Source organism: Caloenas nicobarica, chromosome 6 (genome assembly GCF_036013445.1).
Source record: "Caloenas nicobarica isolate bCalNic1 chromosome 6, bCalNic1.hap1, whole genome shotgun sequence".
NCBI lineage: Eukaryota > Metazoa > Chordata > Aves > Columbiformes > Columbidae > Caloenas > Caloenas nicobarica.
The window spans coordinates 31,924,828-31,945,365 of NC_088250.1; the positions used below are offsets into that span (position 1 = coordinate 31,924,828).

General features: G+C 49.8%; 1 protein-coding gene across 3 annotated transcripts in view; it reads right to left on the minus strand.

Annotated features, from left to right (window-relative positions):
• HEG1 (heart development protein with EGF like domains 1) overlaps positions 1 to 20,538 on the minus strand; it is a 54,554-nt gene that overhangs the window by 26,081 nt on the left and 7,935 nt on the right. The window contains exons 2-10 of one of the 3 annotated variants that reach the window (XM_065637411.1): positions 8,386 to 8,661; positions 7,122 to 7,352; positions 6,472 to 6,765; positions 5,713 to 5,901; positions 4,897 to 5,205; positions 4,172 to 4,486; positions 2,752 to 2,991; positions 1,505 to 1,813; positions 256 to 579 (exon numbers count right to left, since the gene is read on the minus strand). In XM_065637411.1, coding sequence (XP_065493483.1) covers positions 256 to 579; positions 1,505 to 1,813; positions 2,752 to 2,991; positions 4,172 to 4,486; positions 4,897 to 5,205; positions 5,713 to 5,901; positions 6,472 to 6,765; positions 7,122 to 7,352; positions 8,386 to 8,661 — 2,487 coding nt within the window. Of the gene's footprint in view, positions 1 to 255; positions 580 to 1,504; positions 1,814 to 2,751; positions 3,079 to 4,171; positions 4,487 to 4,896; positions 5,206 to 5,712; positions 5,902 to 6,471; positions 6,766 to 7,121; positions 7,353 to 8,385; positions 8,662 to 20,538 lie in introns of all 3 variants that reach the window. The other 2 variants (XM_065637410.1, XM_065637409.1) reach the window with 2 other exon arrangements.

Here is a 20,538-nt window from a genome sequence, read left to right on the forward strand (position 1 = left end):
TTTCCTCGTTTACACCAGAAAAATAAAATGCATTGGGATGCATGGCACGTCTGAAAGAGAATGGTGGCAGGGAGGTAGGACCTGGTCTTGGACATCATGCAGAAAATTCCCTTAGGAGGACCAGCAGGTTTCAAACCAGCTCTAGTGGGACCCTGAAAGCAGAGTCAAGGCCAAAACACATGATACCTGGGGTTTAAGGAAGGGCTAAAGTTCTGCTGATCCCTCTGTGGCAAACTGGGAAACCACAAGACTCACCTGAAGCACTTGGTGAAGGCGAAGGCATGGAACTGCTAGTAGGAAACACAGGCAGTGGCTTTGTGGTGAGCTCACCGAGTCCAGCACTGCTCTGTGAAACATCACTCTGCCTCCCGGGCTCTGCCGATGATGAGGATGGCAGAAGGACCACGTCCAAGGACCTGGTGTGGGGTGAAGCGGGCGCGGAGCTCCCTGCTGCACTGGATGCTGCATGGGTGTCTGACACGGGCACCATGGTCCTCTCCCCACTGCTGGTGGTCATCACCAACCTGGGCGTACTGGTGAGAGGAGCATTGGGCAGACGTCCTCCTGAGGTCTCTTCTGCTGGGAAAGAACAAAGCAAAATGGATTTATACATACTATGCCATAAACAGGTAGGCACGCCCTCTTCCATCCCTTAGGCTGTCAGCACAGATATAACAGGGCAGAAGATCTAAACCTGGAGGAAATTGCGAAGACACAACCTTTTCCTGTGCAAGGAAGTGCTGCTCGCAGGAGGACACCCTGAAGAGGGCACTAAGAACAAGTCGTGGCAGCACTGTTGGGTTTGCTTCTCTTGGGTGCTGCTCCCAGTGCCACGGTCCAGACATGGGCAGCGCAGGGCCCATATCACCTTCGCAGTGCCCACACCACCACCACAGTGCCCACACCACCACCACAGTGCCCACACCACCACTGCACAACCACACCACCACTGCACAACCACACCACCACTGCACAACCACACCACCACTGCACAACCACACCACCACCGCAGTACTCTCTCGCAAAACACACCAAATCATAGAAGACCAGGTTTGAAGTGACCTCAAGGATCATCTGGGCCAACCTTTCTTGGCAAAAGCACCATCTAGACAAGATGGCCCAGCGCCCTGTCCAGCTGAATTTTGAAAGTGTCCAATGCTGGAGAATCCACCACTTCCCTGAGGAAATTATTCCAATGGCTGATTGTTCTCATCATGAAAAATTTCCCTCTTGTGTCTGATCAGAATCACCCCAGGAGTAACTTGTGCCCATTACCCCTCCTCTTTTCCAAATCTTGGGGCCACACTACTACAGTGCAGTACTACAGACTACTCGTGCAGTAAGGCTGGGTTTTTCTGGTGAGCAAATGCGAAAAACAGCTAATGCATGAAATTTTCCTCCATAATGCCTGATGCCATTATGCAGCATCTTCTGACGTGCCCTCACTCCACACAGAGCAGATGTTTGTGGTCTACAGGAAGAAGGTCCACAGGCCAGAGCTCACCTGGAGAAGCACTTTCTGAAGCAGTTGGTGAACCCATGAGCGATGGGTCCATGGACGACACGGTGGCACCTCTGCTTCTACCACCCTGGGCTCCTAAAGAGGAATGGGTATGGTCTGGAGACCTGGTGGTACCGGTACTAGTGACGTAAATCTCTGTTGTTTGGGCCAGTTTGGTGCTGGCTGGCAGAGACCTTAACGTCCTCCCTCCACCCTTGGTGGCTGTTGTAGAAACTGAGGTGCTAGTGATAGGGAAATCAGTTCTTCTCTCTCTTGACGGGATGCTGAACGACACATGGCTTCTTCCAGTAGCTAAGACGTGATAAAGAAAAAAAAATTACATTTTTACATATGTGAAATAAACAGACGAGCTTTCTTCCAGTGGCACCCAGAAGCAGCAAGTACATGCACGAGTAGAAAATATGAGATGTCAATCCAGAGTAAATAGGAAATTTCCAAAGACGTGAAACCGCCTTACAGACAGACATTTGTCTCCTAAAAAATGTGGTTTGATGCTGAGAAAAGTGCTGTTATATAAAAACTGTTGAACTACTGACACCGTGCACTTTATTTCACCATTGTGTGTCTGAACGCAGTCCATGCTGCTAGAACAAACAAGTAGCATAACAGCTCAGAAAAGCCTGAAAATCAGTACAGACAAGGCAAAACGCTGAGCAGCGTGCATGTTTTAGTAAAGAAGTCTGAAGAAATGGGGTCAGGAGGATCAGATCCCTTCAGTGCCACAGCAGGGTCTAGGACCAAACAGCAGCATAAAGGACCTCAGAGATCACATTCAAAGTTGCCTTAAATTTGTTGAGCTGGTTCGATTCCTGGGAAGCGGCATGGTCCAAGGGGTAGGACAGAGGGCAGGAGCTCAAGTCTGGTCCCTGGGACTGCAAGGACATGAGCTAATCCTAGCTTGCTAAATTTTCTTGCCTATAAAATGGAGATAGCAACTGGAGATAGTAAAATAAAAAAATCATTATTTGAAAGTTAATTATTTTTCTTGGCGTAATGAAACTTTCCACACATGCGCCCTTTCTGTAAAAATCCCAAACCACAATTTTTGGTCAAGCAAGAGCTGAAATATTTCAGACACAAAAAATCACGCTGCATCCTTCCAAACAATATACTCTGTGTAGCTGTCACACCTTTTGACGGCAAAAAAGAGTCAGGCAAGTGTAAGATACAATAACAGTCCTCCTTTTACTTGCAAGAAAAATGGTTTTTCACTTCTAACTTGAGCTCACCTGTGGAAGGACCTTCTGAAGCAGAATGTGTTAGTGAAGGGTCTGCAACCCGCTCAGTGAAATCCGCGGTGTCTCTGGCCTCATGACCTCTGTAGGTCTCTCCCATAGAAGACATGGACGAGGACTGGATCATGCCCAAGGTCCTGTATGTGCCACTACTGGACGCGGAGACTTCTGCTGCCCATGGGGTGCTGCCCGTGGGAGACCTCAGGGGCCTCCCACCACTGCCGGTGGCCGTGGCTGAAATGAAAGCGCTGGTGGGAGAGGAAGCAAGGGGGTTTTTCTCTGTCATTGAGCTGTTAACTGGGCGGTGGCTGCTTCTGACACCTAAGATACAATAAAACCAGGTTTGATTTATGCATATGTACATTTGAGGGATTGTTTGCACAGTCTATGTTTGTACACTGCTTGCTGAGACATTGAATAGATCAAATTCTCAATCTGGGAAAGGCACTGCTCTGGGAAGATGTGAATTCTTTACATTCAGGCACATGTGGCTTACAAAAAGCCATAAAAACCTCAACTTAAAACCAAGTTTTATAACTGCAGGCTGTGCACTATACCTGATATATGCATTAAAAGTGCCTTTGAGCCTGTTTAAATCTATAGTATATACCTTTAGCTTCAGAGCAAATCTAGAGGATGAGCTAAAAAAGGCCCAGTTTAGGTTTTTCTAGCCATGGTGCAGGGAGTCAAGCTGCCATCTCAGTGCCAGGCTGATGGCACAGCCATGGGACCTTGCCCCCACAGCACCGGGCACCCAGGGCCACGCAGGGTCGGACACAGCCTCAGCCATAAGATGCTCAGAAACACCCCAGCACCTCAGCCTGGCACTGGACCCAGCCTGATTTACCCCATGTTTAGGAGACGTGCTGCCCCAGGGCTCTCCTAAACCGCAGAGCTGGGGGTGTCAATATTCAACAGCTCACCAGGAGCAGGAGCTGTGCTGTGACTCGCAAAGCGATGGGCTTAATTGTGAATTAATGGTGAACTATGGGGCAAAAATCACATAGTGGGGACCACTGCAAGGGCACAGGGCAAGTCAGCACTGTCATGGCTGTGGCGGCTCCCAAAACACCACCTGCACAGCAGAGGCAGTGCCGGGTGACGGCTGCAAATCCCCAGCAAAAGTGTCTCTGGCAGGAAAAAAGCACATGCACGTATTTCTGAGTGATGGCTGCTTTTCCCATTGCAGGAGTTTGATCGGCAATGAGGACATTCATGTTTTTTCATTTTTTCACCCAAAAGCTGAGATCCACTCCCACCCTTCCCCCAGCCCCGCTGCCAGCCCAATGCAGCCAGTAACAAAAACATCCATGTAGCCAATAGCGACTGATGGCCATATCTGAAGAAAAACAGCACGAGGATGTGAAATCCCATCCAGCCACAAAGCAGCTAACTTTCAGACTAACAAATTTACCTCTGAAAGTACTTCCGGAGGCAGAGAGGGAACTAGTTAGCAAAGGCTCCTCAGGAGGCACTGGGAGGTCAGTGGCTTCCCGTGAGCTGGTATGACGGTGTGTCCTGGTCCCCGAGGAGGAGAAGGTCTCCCCAAAAGAGCTGGTGGGGTTGGTGCTGGTGGCAGAGCCCCTTGTCACCATGGCTGTGCTGCTGTTTGCAGGGGACCCTGGTGCCCCCGCTGCCACGCTGGGCACATCAGCACCGTGGGGATCTGAGTTCGGTGTCGCCTCTTCAGCAGCTGAGATGCTCTTGGGTTCATAATTGCTGCTGGAGGCTAAACAAAGGAGAACAGAAATGTAGAACTGCATACACATAAATGAAAACAGCTGGGTAGGTTTCATCCCGCTATCAGTAGATTTAGACAATGTATATATGAATATTCAATACGGAAATATTTAATACTGGGAAATCATTAAGACAGGGAAAAAATAGTCTCTATATAGGCACTCCTGAAGTTATTGCTTGCAAAATTCAACTGAAAGTTTTCAAGGAAAATCTATCCTACTCTTCCAACAAGAATAATATTTATCCATACTTTCATTTCTATGAAATGTTTTTAAATGTACAGAATGTGCCAAATACAATATTATTCCTTCTTTCTTTAAAATAAAAAGGATGTATTTTGTTTATAAAAAGAGTTTTTAAATAATGTTCTGAGTTATATAGCTAGCTATCAAAACTCACTCATGGAAGCGCTTTCCGAAGCAGACGGCGAGCCCAGGAGCAATAGGTCTGTGGCACCTCTGCCACCACGACCCTGGGCTCCCAAAGACATCCCAGGGGACCAGGTCTGGTCAGAATTGCTGGTGATTTCAATACCAGCAGTGGAAATCTCTGCTGAACTGGCCAGTTTGGTGCTGGCTGGCAGAGACCTCAACGTCCTCCCTCCACCCTTGGTGGCTGTTGTGGAAACAGAGGTGCTGGTGGTGGGGAAATCCGAAACTCCCTTCTCCATGGCCAAGATGCTGGACGGGTTGTAGCTGCTTCCAATGGCTACGGCAAAACAAAAAAACCTAGATTTATACGTATGAAATTATAAACAGATGGAACCATTTTCTTCCCAGATGCTTACAGCGCACATACAGATATTAAGCATAGGAAGTTTTCAATCTGGACAAAGTGCTCTTTTGGAAAGGCTTGAATCCTCTCGCCGCAGGAAGACCTTGCACAGAACCCAGGGCTCGCTGCCAGGACAGCACAGCTTTGTGAGAGCCGGGGCGGCTCGGCCGGAGGAAACCCTAAGGGATAAGGACTGAGAGGACTTGCCTTTAAATCCCACCTTGCTCTAAGACTAGTGGAATTTGGCCAAAGCTCTCTTAGTAATTTTTTGGAGCTTGAACACAGCATCAAACAGCAAAGGAGAGAAACCTCAGCATGGCCACGTTCCCATATGAGCCTGCAGCTCACTACACATCCCAGGGCTTAATGGGACATGGGGAAAAATGCTTAAGGAAGCACAGAATAGGGTAAAACAACCAATCGTAGACTAACTGAGCTCACCTGTGTCAGTGCTTTCCTCAGCTGGGTGAGAACGGGCAAGCTGGTGCTCTGTGGAGGGCCCAGGGAAATGTCTCCATGCTGGGGCCACCGAGGAGGGCGCCGAGCCCGGGGGCTGAGCCGCGGAGCTGGGTGCTGCCCTTCGGATACCGAAGCTCAGGTTTTCTGCAGCCCCACTGCTGGTCCCAGCAGCTGTGGCAGAGGGAAGGGACGTGTCAATGTGAGAACTCTGGAGATGTGTTTGCTCCTGCAAAGCCCTGGGCACAGGATAAGGACTCGGCAACTTAGAGGTTTTCAATAAGTTCATGTGGAGTGGGGCAAAGTCTCTGGTTTTGAGAGCCCCAGAAAGAGCTGCTTGCAAAGCAAGTGAGGGGAAGACATGGAGCCCAAGAATCTCAGGTTTGTTGTCCCGTACAGGTTACTGAAGCACAGACATCTCACCCTGTGTAGCTGAGAGCAAACCCACCTGGCGTGGCCATGAGTGAGGGTTTCCCACTCTGTAGAAACATGGTGATAAGGTCCAAACATTTTAACCTTTTTAAATTTTTTTAAATGGAAAATATTGGGGTTTTTTTGGAAAAATTATTTTTCCCATTGCTTTATGCTGCTTTCAGCAGGGCATTTCAGCTAACCATACATATTCGTAACAAACACAGAGAGTGTACAAAACACAGCATATTCCTTGTTTTCTTTCAAGAGAGTAAAAGCTATATAAAGACTTTTTAAAGCCCTAAGACAAACCCGTGAGCCAGCAAAGCTCACCTCTGAAAGTGTTGTCCGTGGCAGGCGATGCTGTGAGCAAAGAGCTTGTGGGGATCCCCGTGACATCCCTGGGGTGCAGTGCCACGTGCTTTGCACGGGTCTGGGTACTGGAAGCTGGGGGGGATGACTGGGGCTGTCCTGGAGAGCCAGGGAGGGGGGTGCTGGGGAGGGGCCGCAGTGTCCCCCTGCCGCTCCCCGAAGGGCTGGGTGAAGGGACTGTGGCGCCCGTGGTTGGGTTGCCGAGTGGCTCCGTGCCTGTCCAGCCTCTCGCCAGTCGAGAAGGGCCACCAGTGCCTGCAAGGCAATGGGGGAAAGTGAATGAGAGCATGAGACGGGCTGAGCTGCCCACCCAGCACCCTCCCTCTCCACCCGCGGTCCCCTTGCCTGTACTCTGCCTGCAGCAACTTTGGTTTTGGGAGCTGCACTGAGTAATTCCTAATTTTCAAGGCCAGGAGAAGCCACATGGATCCTCATCTCCACCCTTGTGCATGAAGCAAACCAGAAAACTGCCCTGAGCATACCAGTGAGGAACAAGGGTTGGATCCAGTGCACAAAGCTCTAGCAATGCAGGAAAGCCAGGCTTAACCAGTGCCCAGTTTCTCCAGCAAACAGAATTCACCTTGTTCCTAGGCTGAACTGGGATGGCTCACCTGGGGAATGAGTCTCTGCGGATGGAGGCAGCAGCACTGTCCTTGTTGCATTGCTGAACCCTGCCACGTCCCAGGTCCCTTGGTGCCTGTCCAGTGTCCTCTCAGCCGAATTGGTGCTGATGGCTGTCAAAACCCATGGTGTCCCCTCAGCATCTACAGGGGTGCTGGGAGAAGCCAGAGCCCTCTTGCCTCTCTCCCAGCTGCCTGCAGCACGGTGATGGCTTCCAGTGGCTGGAAAACAACGTAGAGAGGGTCATGTTACCACTGGACAAGATATTTTTTTTCTCATCTGGGGTGGCAGCAGCATCACCCACAGTGGTAACCAGCCCTATGATATGCAATAGGTAAGGTTACAGCTGCATCCCCCGTGTTCCTTCTATTTAACACAGAGAGTACTGCAAGAGGGACTGCTGGGAACAGAGCTTTTCCATCATCAAAAAATATCAGTATTTCAAAATCTGTCTTCATTTGTGCATGACAAAAGAAACACAGCTCTTTTAAAAAACATTAAAAATGCAAAAGGCAGAAAGGAGCTTATGCCAGGACAGCCAGCAGCCTGGGCATGCCAGCTCCACACGCTAGTCCCTAAGTAAGAAAAAAAAGAGGAATTTAAAAAGTAAAGAAAATCGCTATGCTCATATCTCAGCAAGACACTTATTTCATCCAGGAATATTAAGAAAAAAAACGTGAAGTGGGGAAAGAGCAATCAGCACAGCCTTGTCACGCTGGTGTGGGAAAGAGACTTTAATTTCACGCATGCTTAAAAATAGTACATTGGTTTACTCATGAACACAGTCCCACCAAATGTGGTGAAGATTACGAACAAGCCCAAAGGTTAAATGTTCACTTGCAGGATTTTCATGTGAGGACCTCAGCTACAAATCACAACGCAGCTGGTCAGATATTATTAACTTCGGTACTTGTTGGGTTTGTGATGGGGTTCAGGTTCCCCCAGGAGGAGCCCTGGAGATCCTGGGGGTCTCTGCTCTGCCCGCAGCCTTTGAGCTCTGCGGATGAGCAAGGACTCCCTGGGATGCTGCTGGGTGGTGAATAACGACAGCGGCACCTCCCAAGGATCACCTTCATTGTAACATTAAAAAAGCAAAACAAAACAAAACAAAACAATCCCAGCTTTCCTGGGAGTGGATTTCCTCTAAAAATCTGAATTTCTAGCAGCAGGGTGAGAATACTTCCTAACCACCAGGTACACTTGGTCCATGGGATGGGTATGGCAAATGGAGACTCTCGTGTTGATAAAACTCACCAGGAGGATGGCTGTGGGTGGGCAGGAGGGTCGCTGAACCAGCAGAGGGGCTCTCTGGGGGTCCTGCTCCTGGTGGGGTGACATCCCCATCACTGGGGAGGTGACCAATGTGCCCCGTTACCCCACTCTCTGACAGCACCGCACCGTGTCTGGCAGGCAGTGATGCCCGCTCCTCGCTCCTGCCCAGCATCGTCACCAGCTCCACGCTGTCCACAAGAGCCCCAGAAGTCCTTATCTCCATGTGCAAACTTCTCGCCTGATGGCTGCTTTTGATGACTGAAAGGAAAAACAAGAAAAAAATTAAAAACCCATCAGTGCCGGACATGCAGGCTCAGCTCATTGCAGTAACACTGAGGCCAAGCTCTGATCTCATTTACACTAGAGAAAATTTTGCATAATCAAAACACAGACATGAAATTTATTTTTGGATTCACACCAGTGGAAATTATTGGTCTTTGGGGCCAAATGCCAAAACCCACCTTTGTGAGCAAGATTAATTCAATTCAGCACCCCCATGATTTTGTGTGTGTGTTAGGAGAAACAAATCTTTAAAGAAGAAAACAAAAAATCCTTAAACAAATAACTGATGGAGATACATGCGGTGTGGAGTCCATGGAGGAATGTGGAGGTGTCCAGAGCTGACAGCCAGCTGGAGCCCAGCACAGCCCGTGTGCCCCATCCCAAGGGCGTGATGGGGGCCAGGACGGCCTCGTAGCTCTTCCCCTCTCTCCACTTGTCCAGTGCTTGCTCAACACTGGCCTCAAATCCCACTGCCTCCAGTGAGACAGCGTGAAGCTGCCTCAGAACTGGAGGGCAAACAGGAGGGTGGGTATAACCCATCCAGCCACCACAGGGCACCAGGACAGAAGAGATCAATGTACGGTGTGGATCACACTGGCCATCCAGGTGCTGAAGAACCCCAAGACAATGGACATTTTGGTGTACCTGATGTTAATGTCTACCAGAAAATGAGAAACAAGATGGAGAAGTTTGTGCATCTACAGGTCTATTTTCTGTGAGCTAACACTGCCAGAGCCCCTACTTCAGCTTAAAAGCATTTGGGTCTGCTCTCTTGCTCCTGCTGGAAGGCTGCACTGAACTCCCAGCCCCACCATCACCCAGAATAATTTTCTCATTTCATTAGAAAATGAATAAATACTTTTATGGAATAAATGTTGGTTCTCAAGCCAGCATTACCCTTTAGCTTAGCTAGCTCTTCCCTCCACTTGCTCCCCACCAAGCAATCTCATCCCCTCTTTCCACAAGTTTCTCCTGCATTTCTACCACCTGCAGTATCTCATGCACCCAAAAGTGACTTCTCCCAGGGAGGTCAACAGGCCTCACATACTTTACAGTGCAATATAAATGTGTTTTCAAATTAGGCCCTAAGCAAGGACTGAAGACACTACTTGATAGGCGACTTCTCAGCTCAATCATTAATGCTGACCACTGGTAGCAGCAGCAGGATCAGTGCAGTAGCTGTAGCTTCAGCCTTGGGTCTGCCACCCAGCCCCATACCACCTGGAGCAGAGCATCCAGTGACAGCTCCCATGAGTGGTTCCAGTGAGATTTGTTGGGGAATCGGGGTTTCCAGGCTCTGGTACCAGCCAGGGCTGTGCAAGGATTTCCCTGCACATCGGTCATGTTAAAACCAGCAGCAACTGTCCCTGCCCTACGTGACAGGCACTGCCAGTCCATTGCAAGTCAAAGCGAGTTCAAATCATGCCTGTGTCATCTGAAACGGCAAGATCCCCATTTTGCCCATCTTCCTTATAACCAAAACACAATCGCTGGGCTGGAAGCCTCTCAGGAAATCAAGAAAAGTCAAATACAGGGAGGGGAACCCTCCCCATTTTGCAGCTCGGAGATCCACCAGGCTATGGTACACCTCCTGCCCACACTGCTCTACTCCCTGGCACACCCATGACATCTCAATGATGATACGCAGGCAGTGGCTAAAGGCTGTGCCTCAGAGAAAGCCCCAAGGAACTCCTGCTTCCCCCGCCTCGTGTCTCCTTTGGGGGTGCCGTACCTGCCACGCCAGAGGTGGCTATTTCAGGAGTGGTCTCCTCTCTCCTTCTGCAATAGCTTCAGCAGGAACTCACCAAGAAAAAAGAGGTATGTAAGTAGGACAGTCTGCATTTCATCCTGGGAGTCTGAGCACCATGAGGCCCAAGGAGACAAGAGCTGCAGTGGGGCAGAGCCCCCTCAACCGCCTTTAGTGACAGCCCCAGCTGCGATGTCCACCCCGCCGAGCATCTTTGCTGCCATTTCGACCCTGCCCCGTCCCATGAGCCAACTCCCGTCCCAAGTAACAAGCTGCTCATTATTGCCCCTTGGATTAAGGGATGCAAAGTCTCAGGGGATGCTCACTGCACTCATTTGCAAGCCAGTGCCCAGCCTGTAATTGTAGCCCACAAGTCCATTTATAGCAGCCCTCATGCTGAAAAATTTGGGTGTGTTGCTGGAGGGCAGCACACTGAATTTCCCTCCACTCCCCTCTCGCTAAAAGCTTTCAGCTGTGCAACCCATGCTTACCATGCCCCAGCAGCCCTCTTGGCTGCACAGAATAAAGGAGAAGCAGCAGTTGCTTAAAGAAACCCTTAGGGGATGAGAATAGACAGAGGGAAATTTGCTTTCTCAGGTTGCCAAGTCATTTGTCAACAAGCACTCCAGCCAGGCACACTAAAATATATAGTGGGGCACTGCAGCAGGCATTTAATTGCCACTTCTTAAAAATAACCCTGGAAATACGAGCAAGCAGTACCTTCAGCTATGAGCCTTGATTGAACAGCAACTGGTTTGAAAGTATAATGCTGCTGGTTGCTTGTCTGGTTGTTGTTCACCCTGCAAATCCACGCCGGAGTTTTCTCTCTCCTCTTTTGGCTCTGCAGAGCTGCTGGGATTAAAATGAAGCAAAACTCTTTCCCTTATCATGGGCGCCAGCAAACCTGTCTTTGAGTGCAGCCAGGGAGTGGATGGGCTGAATACAAAGGTATTATTTACGCGGGTTTTTGAGAGTCATCTGGCATTTCTAACTCTGCCCTGCAAGGTATGCCAGGCCCCAGTGCAGGGAGGAAAACCACATGCCAGAACGGGCTCGCTCCCCGGTTTGGTGGGTGCAGAGCACGAGCTGTGCTGGAAAACCCAAGCTACAGCATGTAGTAAGGAAACTCAAAACAATCAGTCTGCTCAACAAAGTAGACTTGTACTGTCAGCTGATCACAGAGCCATCAAGCCTGCCAGAAGTGCAAGACAACTGCAATCTCCTCTTCAACTTGCCTGCAGAAATCAGCCTGCAAAGATGGCCCTCTGCTGAAGCGGATGGACCAGATGCAAACTTCTTCCAAAAAAATACACACGGGACCACCTGGCCTTCCCTGATACATTAAAGGCTTAAAGCTGAGTGGCCCTTTAGCTCAGGTACCGATTTGTCACTAACAATGTCATCACATCCTAAGCTGCCAACTGCTTTCCACATCTTAACTTCACGCAACCACAGCTGCCACGGGTATCATTTAACTTCCAGCACAAAACCCTCCAGCCACCCACCAGACCGGTGTTTTCCTTCCCAGTTAAAACTAGCAGTGATGCTCACCAGACAGGTCGAGGCTCAGAGTCACTTTTTCTTTGCAAGCATAACAAGTCCACGGCTTGCTGGGAGCTGAGTTATAGCGCGGCCAGGACAAACAGATCAAGTTCCAGCTGATTTCTCAAGGCTTTGGGGTTGCCCCTGGCAGCCCGGCTGGATGTCCACCTTGTGAGGCTCCTGAGAAATTCCCTTTGCACCAGGGATTTTCTGTCTCCATCCCTGGGTGCAGCACGGGCCAGGAGGTGGCTGCTGCCAGGACAATGTCAGGGGGATGCTCAAGGCTCAACCATGGAACAACACAACACCAAAAGCACAATACTGTAAATTTTCAGCAGTGGCCGTGATCTCTCACAGACATTTTAGGACAGGGAGTGAGGAGGGGTGTATGCTGCCAATACCGGGGCAGCAGGATCCCTATAGACAACATTTGGCAGGAGCATCGCAGCCAGCCAAAGTACACTGTGAGCCATCCCAGCCCCGCTGCTTTCCTGCAGAAGGGATTTTTTTCTCGTCAAAGGGCAGAAAAATACTCCCTTGACCACAGAACGCAATTTTAATCTGTGTTTGCACACAAGGAAAGCCAAGAGCGGTTGCTTGGCACCTCAGGGCAGTCCCTGCTTGGGAGGGTGGCGATTCCCTGGGGACCATTCCCGATACGGCCGCCCATGCAGCGGCTGTTTTGCCAAAGCTGCGGCCACCTTGGGAGCATCCCATGCTGAGCTGAGCACGCGTGAAGCTAAAGCGGGCTCCTCCCGAGGACAGGCAGCTATAATTATAAAGCCCACATCTGTTAACATTGCATAATCTTAACATCATCCGAGGCTCGTGGAGGGAAAAAAAACTCATCGCAACTTAGAAAACTCCTTGCCGGCTGTAGGAAAAGGTTAGGAAGAAAGGCAGGCTGCAAGGGAGGAGCAGTGGGGAGCCAAGCCGGGGCTGGTGGCCCCGTGGCAGGTGGCGCGGGTGGCTGCCGGTCCCCGCCGGGGCCGGGCTCTGCGCCGTGTTTTGAACGGCTGCTGCGGATGTCGGGATCATGGGTGGAGGCCGGTTCGGAGCCAAGTGAGTTTGTGCGAACAAAAGCTACAGCCCTAAATCTGGACTGTCCAGGGCTCTCTGGGATTTTCAATTTCCTTCCTTGTTCTTGCCCTGAAAGAAGCAGTTCGAGGTGGGGGGAGGATGGGGGGGGGTGAAATGGAGCTTAAAAAAAAAAAAAATCATACTTGAGATGGGTCAGTTCAGTGTAAACACGCTGATAATATTGCTTGGGGAAGGTCCCTTGAGTGCACTAAGCACAGGAAGAATGCAAGAGGTTTTTAACCACATGCAGTCAACCCTTTTTGCTAATTCTTTCAATACTAATAGAGAGAATTATTCAGGCTGGATGAAGAAAGGTGGTGAGAGAGGATGGGCAGGGAAGAGAAGAGGTGCAGGAAAGCCCAGCCAGCACCTCCCACCCTGCTGCGGGGCTGGGTTTGGATGGGGCGCCCTGAAACACATCCCCTGGCAGACCCTTGCTGTGGTCCTCCTGCTCCTCATCCTCTCCCCGTTGGGTCCCAGGCAGAGCAGGACAGCAATTCACAGCACATTAAATCATTTTAACCATAATACGAAGGATTTACGCAGCCACCAAAGGTGACTGGAGCTTTAATATGTCAGCTGGAGAAAGGCGATGGGGGCTCAATGCCAGCAGCAGCCCCTGCAAGCCCCAAGTGCCAAGGTCTGGGTGGTTAATATCCATCCAGCTACTATGGGTGACAGATGCCTACAGGGCTGGGGACATCGACATCATCCTCAGCCCCTCCTATGCCAGGCCATGGCACTTTTCTTGCAGTGCTGCTTTATGAGACAAAACCAGACTGCACCTCCACAACACCTCCCCTCCGGGACCTGTAAAACCACGGAGGATGCTAAAGGCAATTTTTGCTTCCTACCCTTTTTCATTTGTGGTGTGTTCGTGATCACAAGACCTGATGCTTGGAGATACCATAAAAAAAAAAAAAAAAGGTTCCAATTATTGCTCTTAAGAGCAGTCCCCTAAAGCAGAGAAACAGGTACTCCAAAATAAAGAGCACACAGAAAGCTGCTGTCATGTCCAAAAGCAGGGGGTGCATGTGACAGCCCACCTGCAACCAGGGATAAAACCTGCACAGTGCAGGACAGGATATTGTCCTGCTTATCCAATGGTTTCCAATCTCTTAATTTTGGTGTCCTAAACATCTCCCAGTGGAGGTGCAGGCTCCTGGATCACCAGCCCAAGCCTATGAAACACTGAGCTTCTTACTCATCTCTCTTGCAGTTTGGGTTCAATGCACAAATCCCTGGGATCGTACAGACCCATGTTACCTGAAAACCACCAGCCCAGGGTTCAGAGCAGTCCCCTAAACCGCTTTTCATGAGCTTTTTTTTTTTTTAAATACCTTTTGGCAACTGAATTAAAAAAAAAAAAAAAGTCTTGTTCTATTGTCGAGTCTTTGGAAAACACTTTCAGATACAAGTCCGCTTCCAACAGGGCTAAGCTGTCTCATGACTACCCATACTCCTCCACAAAAAAACCCATAATCATGCAGAGACACTAGTAAAATCCCAAGCCACCCATCCTCACAGCCAGTGTGGAGGCGTCTGAGCCTCCAGCCCCAGAGAGGCTCTGGGACCCATGTCCCTCATGCCTTTCCTGAGCTAAAAGCCCAAAATAGCTGTGTTTATTTGCTTGTCAGCTCATCTGTTTTCTACCTCAAATGTGTCCTGTGCGGTGTTAATGCAGGAAAAGCCCCTGCAGCCCCAGGGGTGGGAAGGCAGCTCTGCCCCAGCACCAGCCGACAGGCCCCAGGAACACTAACCAAAGGGATTTCTTTCTCACCATTTTCAGCAAACATTGATAAAAATAAGCCAAAAAAATAATCTCCCAAATGTCACAGCTCTCTGAGCACTCGCACCTCCTCTCTGTCCCCTCTCCCACCACCCTGCGATGCTGAAATGCCTCCAGCCACCCTGCCTGCACCGCAGAGCCCAAACCCCAGCACCACCTAATTCACTTCTAAAACCCTCCAGGCTTTTCAGTAACATCCTGCAGAAAAGTTACAGAAAATATCACCCACGCAACATTTCTCCTTCCTCTTTCCAGGGTTTTTGAAGTCCCCTGGAAGCCTTACTCAGCGGGAAGGCAGCAGTAACCACATCGGTGCTTGCAAGGGCAGAGCAAAAACCGTGCAGCGACCCAGTCCAGGGTGGTTTTAACTGGTGCTCCCATCCGAGGGCAGCGCTGCTGGAGACTGTCAGACGGCTCAGGGAGGAAGTCTCCTGGCACGGCTCCACCAAAGTGGAGTTGCTAGGTCACTGGAACAATAAAAAGGCAAGAAAAAACATCCTGGCTGCAAAAAAGGTGGGAGGGGGAGAGGAAAAAAGCCATGGTAGTGTGTACAGCACTGGTTAAGTGGAAAGAAACTGGGCTGGAGAGAGCAGGACGATGCCGCTGTTGGCTTTTGTAAGCACACCGCTTGATTTCTAACATGGACCTTTCTCCAGAGCTCTCGCATGAATAACTCCAGAAAATTGGAATCTGTCTCCAAGGTTTGCAATTGGTAAAAATCTCACATGGGGCTTGCTAGAACAATATTTCCAGGGAAGCTAGCCCACTGCTGCTATGGAGAGGTTAATTACCCTTTGCACATTAACTACAGCATCACAGTCCATCGTATAGCCTTCTCACACCATCACACACCCCCAGTAGCTGCCCATGCTCATTTAAAGTGGGTAATATAAGAAAACTACCTCCAAGCAGGGCTGTATTTGGGCGATAAGGGGATGAGCAGCCTCACGAGGTGCAGAGCGCTGTGCAGCCCCGGGGCTCGGGCTCCTCCGTAAGGAAAGGCACAGGCAGCTTAGAAGCTGCAGGATGAAATTTTGCTTTCTGAAAAAGTTTAATTTCAAAGCCAGAAGGGAGCATTAGCTCATTCTGTCTGGCCTCATGTATAACCAAAGACATTCTGTGCAGCTTATTTACTCCCACTATAAGCTCAGTGACTTGTATTTGACTTAAACGGATATTGGAAGGGAAAAACACCCAACAATTGGTATTTGTGATTATTTGGGATTGTGTTTAAAACCACACAAACTACAGGCCAAAGCACAGGCTTTTCTGCACAAAACCTCAGCGTGCATCAAGAAGTGATGCCCAGCGGTGTGAAGTGCATGTGCAGCAGGAGCCATCTGCCCCAGGAGCCAAGGACTTTGCAGACCCAGGAGAAAAAAAGGTGGTATTTTCATGTCAGATCCTGGAAACAAAACCACAGGTCTCTGCTCCAAATTGGTCTGAGCCCAGGAGCTGCTTCCCACAGCCAGGAGGGGACAATAAATACTGAGAAGATGGAGGAGGGAGTAGGAAAAGGGGCACTGGCATGCCAAGAGGCCATGCTGGGAGCAGCCAGGGGCTGCCATGGGCTCCCAGGAGCAGAGCGATGCTGCCCATCGCCGTGGGGTGGGCTTTGGTCCAGGTGTCTTGACCAGAGCCTTGCTCTGGCAACACGCTGAACAAAAGCTCCTCGGGGAACTATTCTCCATGCTTAATGCTAAGCACACACCAAAGAGCTCTTTTGGCCAGCAGCCACATTGGGGATGATGACCAACGTGGAAAGTGAGCAACTTCTCAAGGATGTGCTGGGGATGAAGGGTCCTCTCAGATGCAGGAGGATCACAAGGCCACCAAGGGGTGGGTGCGCTTTGGTGACACACAGATACAAGGCTCACTGGATTCCTCCCTCCATGTGGCCTAGCAAAACCCGACCCCATCCCAGGGCAAAAATGATAGCAGTCCCAGCCTTATACCCAGGTCTTGTCTCCCAGACGAAGGTGGGGTGCAGGGCATGGTGTCACGGCAGTGCGAACCACGGATCCTCTCATGGCTCCTGCTCTTCCAGCAAGGGATGGTGTGACTTGAGAGGCGATGGAGAAAAAGGCAAACAGGCAAAAAATAAAGCAGCTTAAAGAGAAATTAATCATCAGACGAGATAAGGGCCCCCGCCTCCCTTCCCCCCATCTGCTGCGAAAGGATGATGATCTAAATCGCATTTCCTAGATGACACCGTGCTGATCTGCCACCGGAAGTGGTGGTGGCAGCGCTCAGGATGGCGCAGGACCTCCTTCTTCCAGGGGATGAGCCAGGTCCTTCCCCGCTGGCACCCGCTGGCCGGTCACCATTGCCACTGCGGAGGAGCAGCTGACCCAGGATGGCTGGAGCAGGCGTCCCTCCTGCTGCCCCCACCGCTGCCTCTGCAGTCACACGTTTCCTTTCTGAGAACCCAGCGGGGAAGAAGGGTTTACTAATTCCAGTGCCTGTCTGCCCATGGTTTGGGGAGGCTGAAAACAAGACGCCTTCTTTTGGCTGTGTCCCCGCACTGCAGCTGGCAGCCCCACGGCCGAGCCCTGTGGCCAGCAGTGGAAATAGGTGATGGAGAAGGGCACGATTGGGCTGTCGCCCTCCGAGCTGTCACTGAGGAGCCGGGGTCAGGTCACAGCCTTGGTGCACACGGGCACTGCGTGCTGAGCAAGGCAGTGCAGAGGATAACAAGAAGACAGAAATCTGCGCCCAAACCCCACCTGCCCACACACTGACCCAGCACAGAGCCACTTCACACCGACCGCCTTGGCACGCTCTTGCCATCAAGCAACCACCGACTTTGGTCTTAACCCCGCATGTGACACACCTTACCCAGCACCAGACAATCTCCAGGCGTACCAGCAACTTACAGGACAGGATTATGAGGATCTCTGTCTGCACAGTATGGACTGTTCTTGGAGGCCACAAAATTGCTCATACTCCCATTGCCTTGGTCAGAAGCCTCCTGGTCCTCATTTGGATTTCCTCACGCATCGTATTTGTTTCATGTCCCTCAGAAAAGACCATCTTCACAATTATTCTGCACCCTCTGATCAAGTTTCCCTCCTAAGAAACATCCTTTCAAAGGGCTTTTATCTGCAGAGTTGGCTGCCAGTCTAATACTGCAGCCCCATTCTGTATTCACTAAAAGAGCTGATAATGTCCTAAAAAGAATTAACATTTAGATGTTAGTCCTGTAACTGAATCCGAATCAAACAATGATGACTGTTCAAATGCCTAAAGCTACTCAGGGATATTTTCATTTGAGCTGTTCCAAGCTTGTACCAGGGGTATGGAGCTTTCTAAAGATGTCTTTGTGAGCACCAGCTACTGAAAGCCTTCTCCTTGTCCCTCCAGACACAGATACAATTATGCCCAGCTCCGGCACAAAGATAAAAGCTGAATTACAAGAGCAGTATTATGCTCCACAATCAGGGTCCTTGATTCCGATTGACAAGGAAAGCAAATCATGCGCAGTTGGTTTGCTGATCTTTCCACGCCTGGAAATTCATTCTCATCACAGGGGTAGAAATTAGTTCAATACACAGGGTTACCTTTTGTGTTACCTCCCCAGATTGCTAAATTACCTTAACTTGTCAGTTCGTGAGATCTTACAAGTTATGCGGGGTCAAACCTGGCCACCACTTGTATGGGATATCTTTCTTTGCAGAAGGTTTAACTACCAGCTGCTACAGTTTCCCTGATAAGAGAGTGTTTTCTTACCTATAACGGCTCAGATGTAGCAGGACAGCTATTCAGAGATGTTGTGAAACCCTTCTCGGGAGTAAATTTTTTAAAATGTGTTAGATAAACATCTTCTGAGATGATCCTGCAAGGGACATCCTGAAATCCCTTGGGAGATGTCTTGAGACCCCTTTCAGACCTGCCTTTTGCTTTTACAGAACACTCAAAACCAAAACCAAATGAAAAAGCCCTCAAATATCCAAACTCCAACCTCAGTCCCCCCAATATAGTCCAAAAAGTGCTGTCTTCCTCCCAAAACAGATCCTGCTGCCCTGGGTGGGCAGCAGTACCCTCCTGCTAGGCTATCACAGAAGGTATCTTTCTGATAATATATTGAAGCCAAATCTTCAACTTAGTGTGATTCATCCCCGTTTCAGCAAAGTTCAACAGAGCATGACGTTTCACGCCGGTCCTCAGGGCTTAAGAGATTTTCCACAAGAGGAAGGGTGTTAACGCCAGTGTCCTAACAACCGGCGATGTGGGTAATTGTGCTCTATAGATCCAAATTCCTCTTGTCACTCCAGACGCAGAAGTGCGTTTTAGCCTGCCCTTCAGGATAAAAAGAACCCTCCTTTGCTACCCAAAGAAGCCTGCCCATCAGTCCAAAACTCCTGCATGGGGTTTATTCCATGGTCTGGAGAGCCCTGAGGGAATCTGAGGGTGGTTCTGGTAGCAGAAACAACAATGATGTCCACTTGGTTTCAGAGGCAAGAGGTCAGTCTGATTCCTGTAACAGCCTTCAAAACATCTGCCACCATAGCATGCTGAAAAATGCTGAGAAAAATGCCCTGAATATGTGCGTGCAACACGATGTCCTCTGGGAGATGCAGCCTGGGCTGCACCCCGGGACAACCATTAACCCTGCCGAGTTAACCCTTTATGCACAGTTTGCATGCCTTTCTATCAGATCACTTAAAATTCCTCTTCACTCCTTTCCCAGCCAATTTCATCCCAGAGCTAAAGTAGCTCAGGGTTAAAAAGAAAAGGGCAATTTCTCCCAAACTCCAGCTGCAAGATCCTCATTGCCATCTAACCTCTGTGCAAAAGGTCTCTCAAACATCTCCCTGTTTGCCTTGGCGAAAGAACCACAAAGGTCATGGCATTTCCAGAGGACTTTTTGCAAGCGCTGTCCTAGGATCCCAAGACAGGGTGTGCACGCAGAAAGGCAAAGGGAAGGACCTGCAGCATTTGGTCACATTGCGAGTGACACAGTCACCCTCAAACAGCTTAAACTGGACAGACCATAGTCAGGATGCAGCAAATGCAGTTTTAAAAGTCCTCCTAGACTTCACATCCTCGCAAAGAATGAAAAGGCAGATGGAGTTTGCTTCTCTCAGCAGAGAGTTGATCTGCCAAGGTCAAGGCGCTTGCACAAGGTATTTGGAGAGCTAGACAGAAAACCACTGGTTTTGCACCCAATTTTCCTGCTGGATTGCCCAGCACCTCTTTACACATCCTCTGTTTTCCTAGCAGAGCAGGACAATTAAGACAGCTGAGCTTCATTTGCGCTTCTCCTGAACACACACAGGCAGAGCCCTGCCAAGCAAGGGTGTCTGAAACAGCCCCTCTGTCTGGACTCAAAGCCTCTGGAGATCAGCTTTGAATTAGTGGCATTTTTAAATACAGCCAACCTGGACTTCTTGTGTGTCTCCTGGATTTGCAGCTCACATTTTCAGGGGGTTTTTATCTACCACCTCGACAGCCAGAAGCTCTTTTTCTCCCCCTCTAAACGATTCTCCTGTAATGACAACTCCAGGAGTTGGGGTTTTAAGGAAAGAGCCAAATTTGAGGAGGCTTTCAGCACAGATCCTGACTTTTGGCAGCAACGTTTCCTCGCCCACAGCTGAGATGCTGACTGCAGCTCGGGAGATGCTTAAGTAACCAACTGCAAAACTATTTATCAAATGATTCCAAGTCAAGGGCACGGCAGATGCGGAAGAAGATA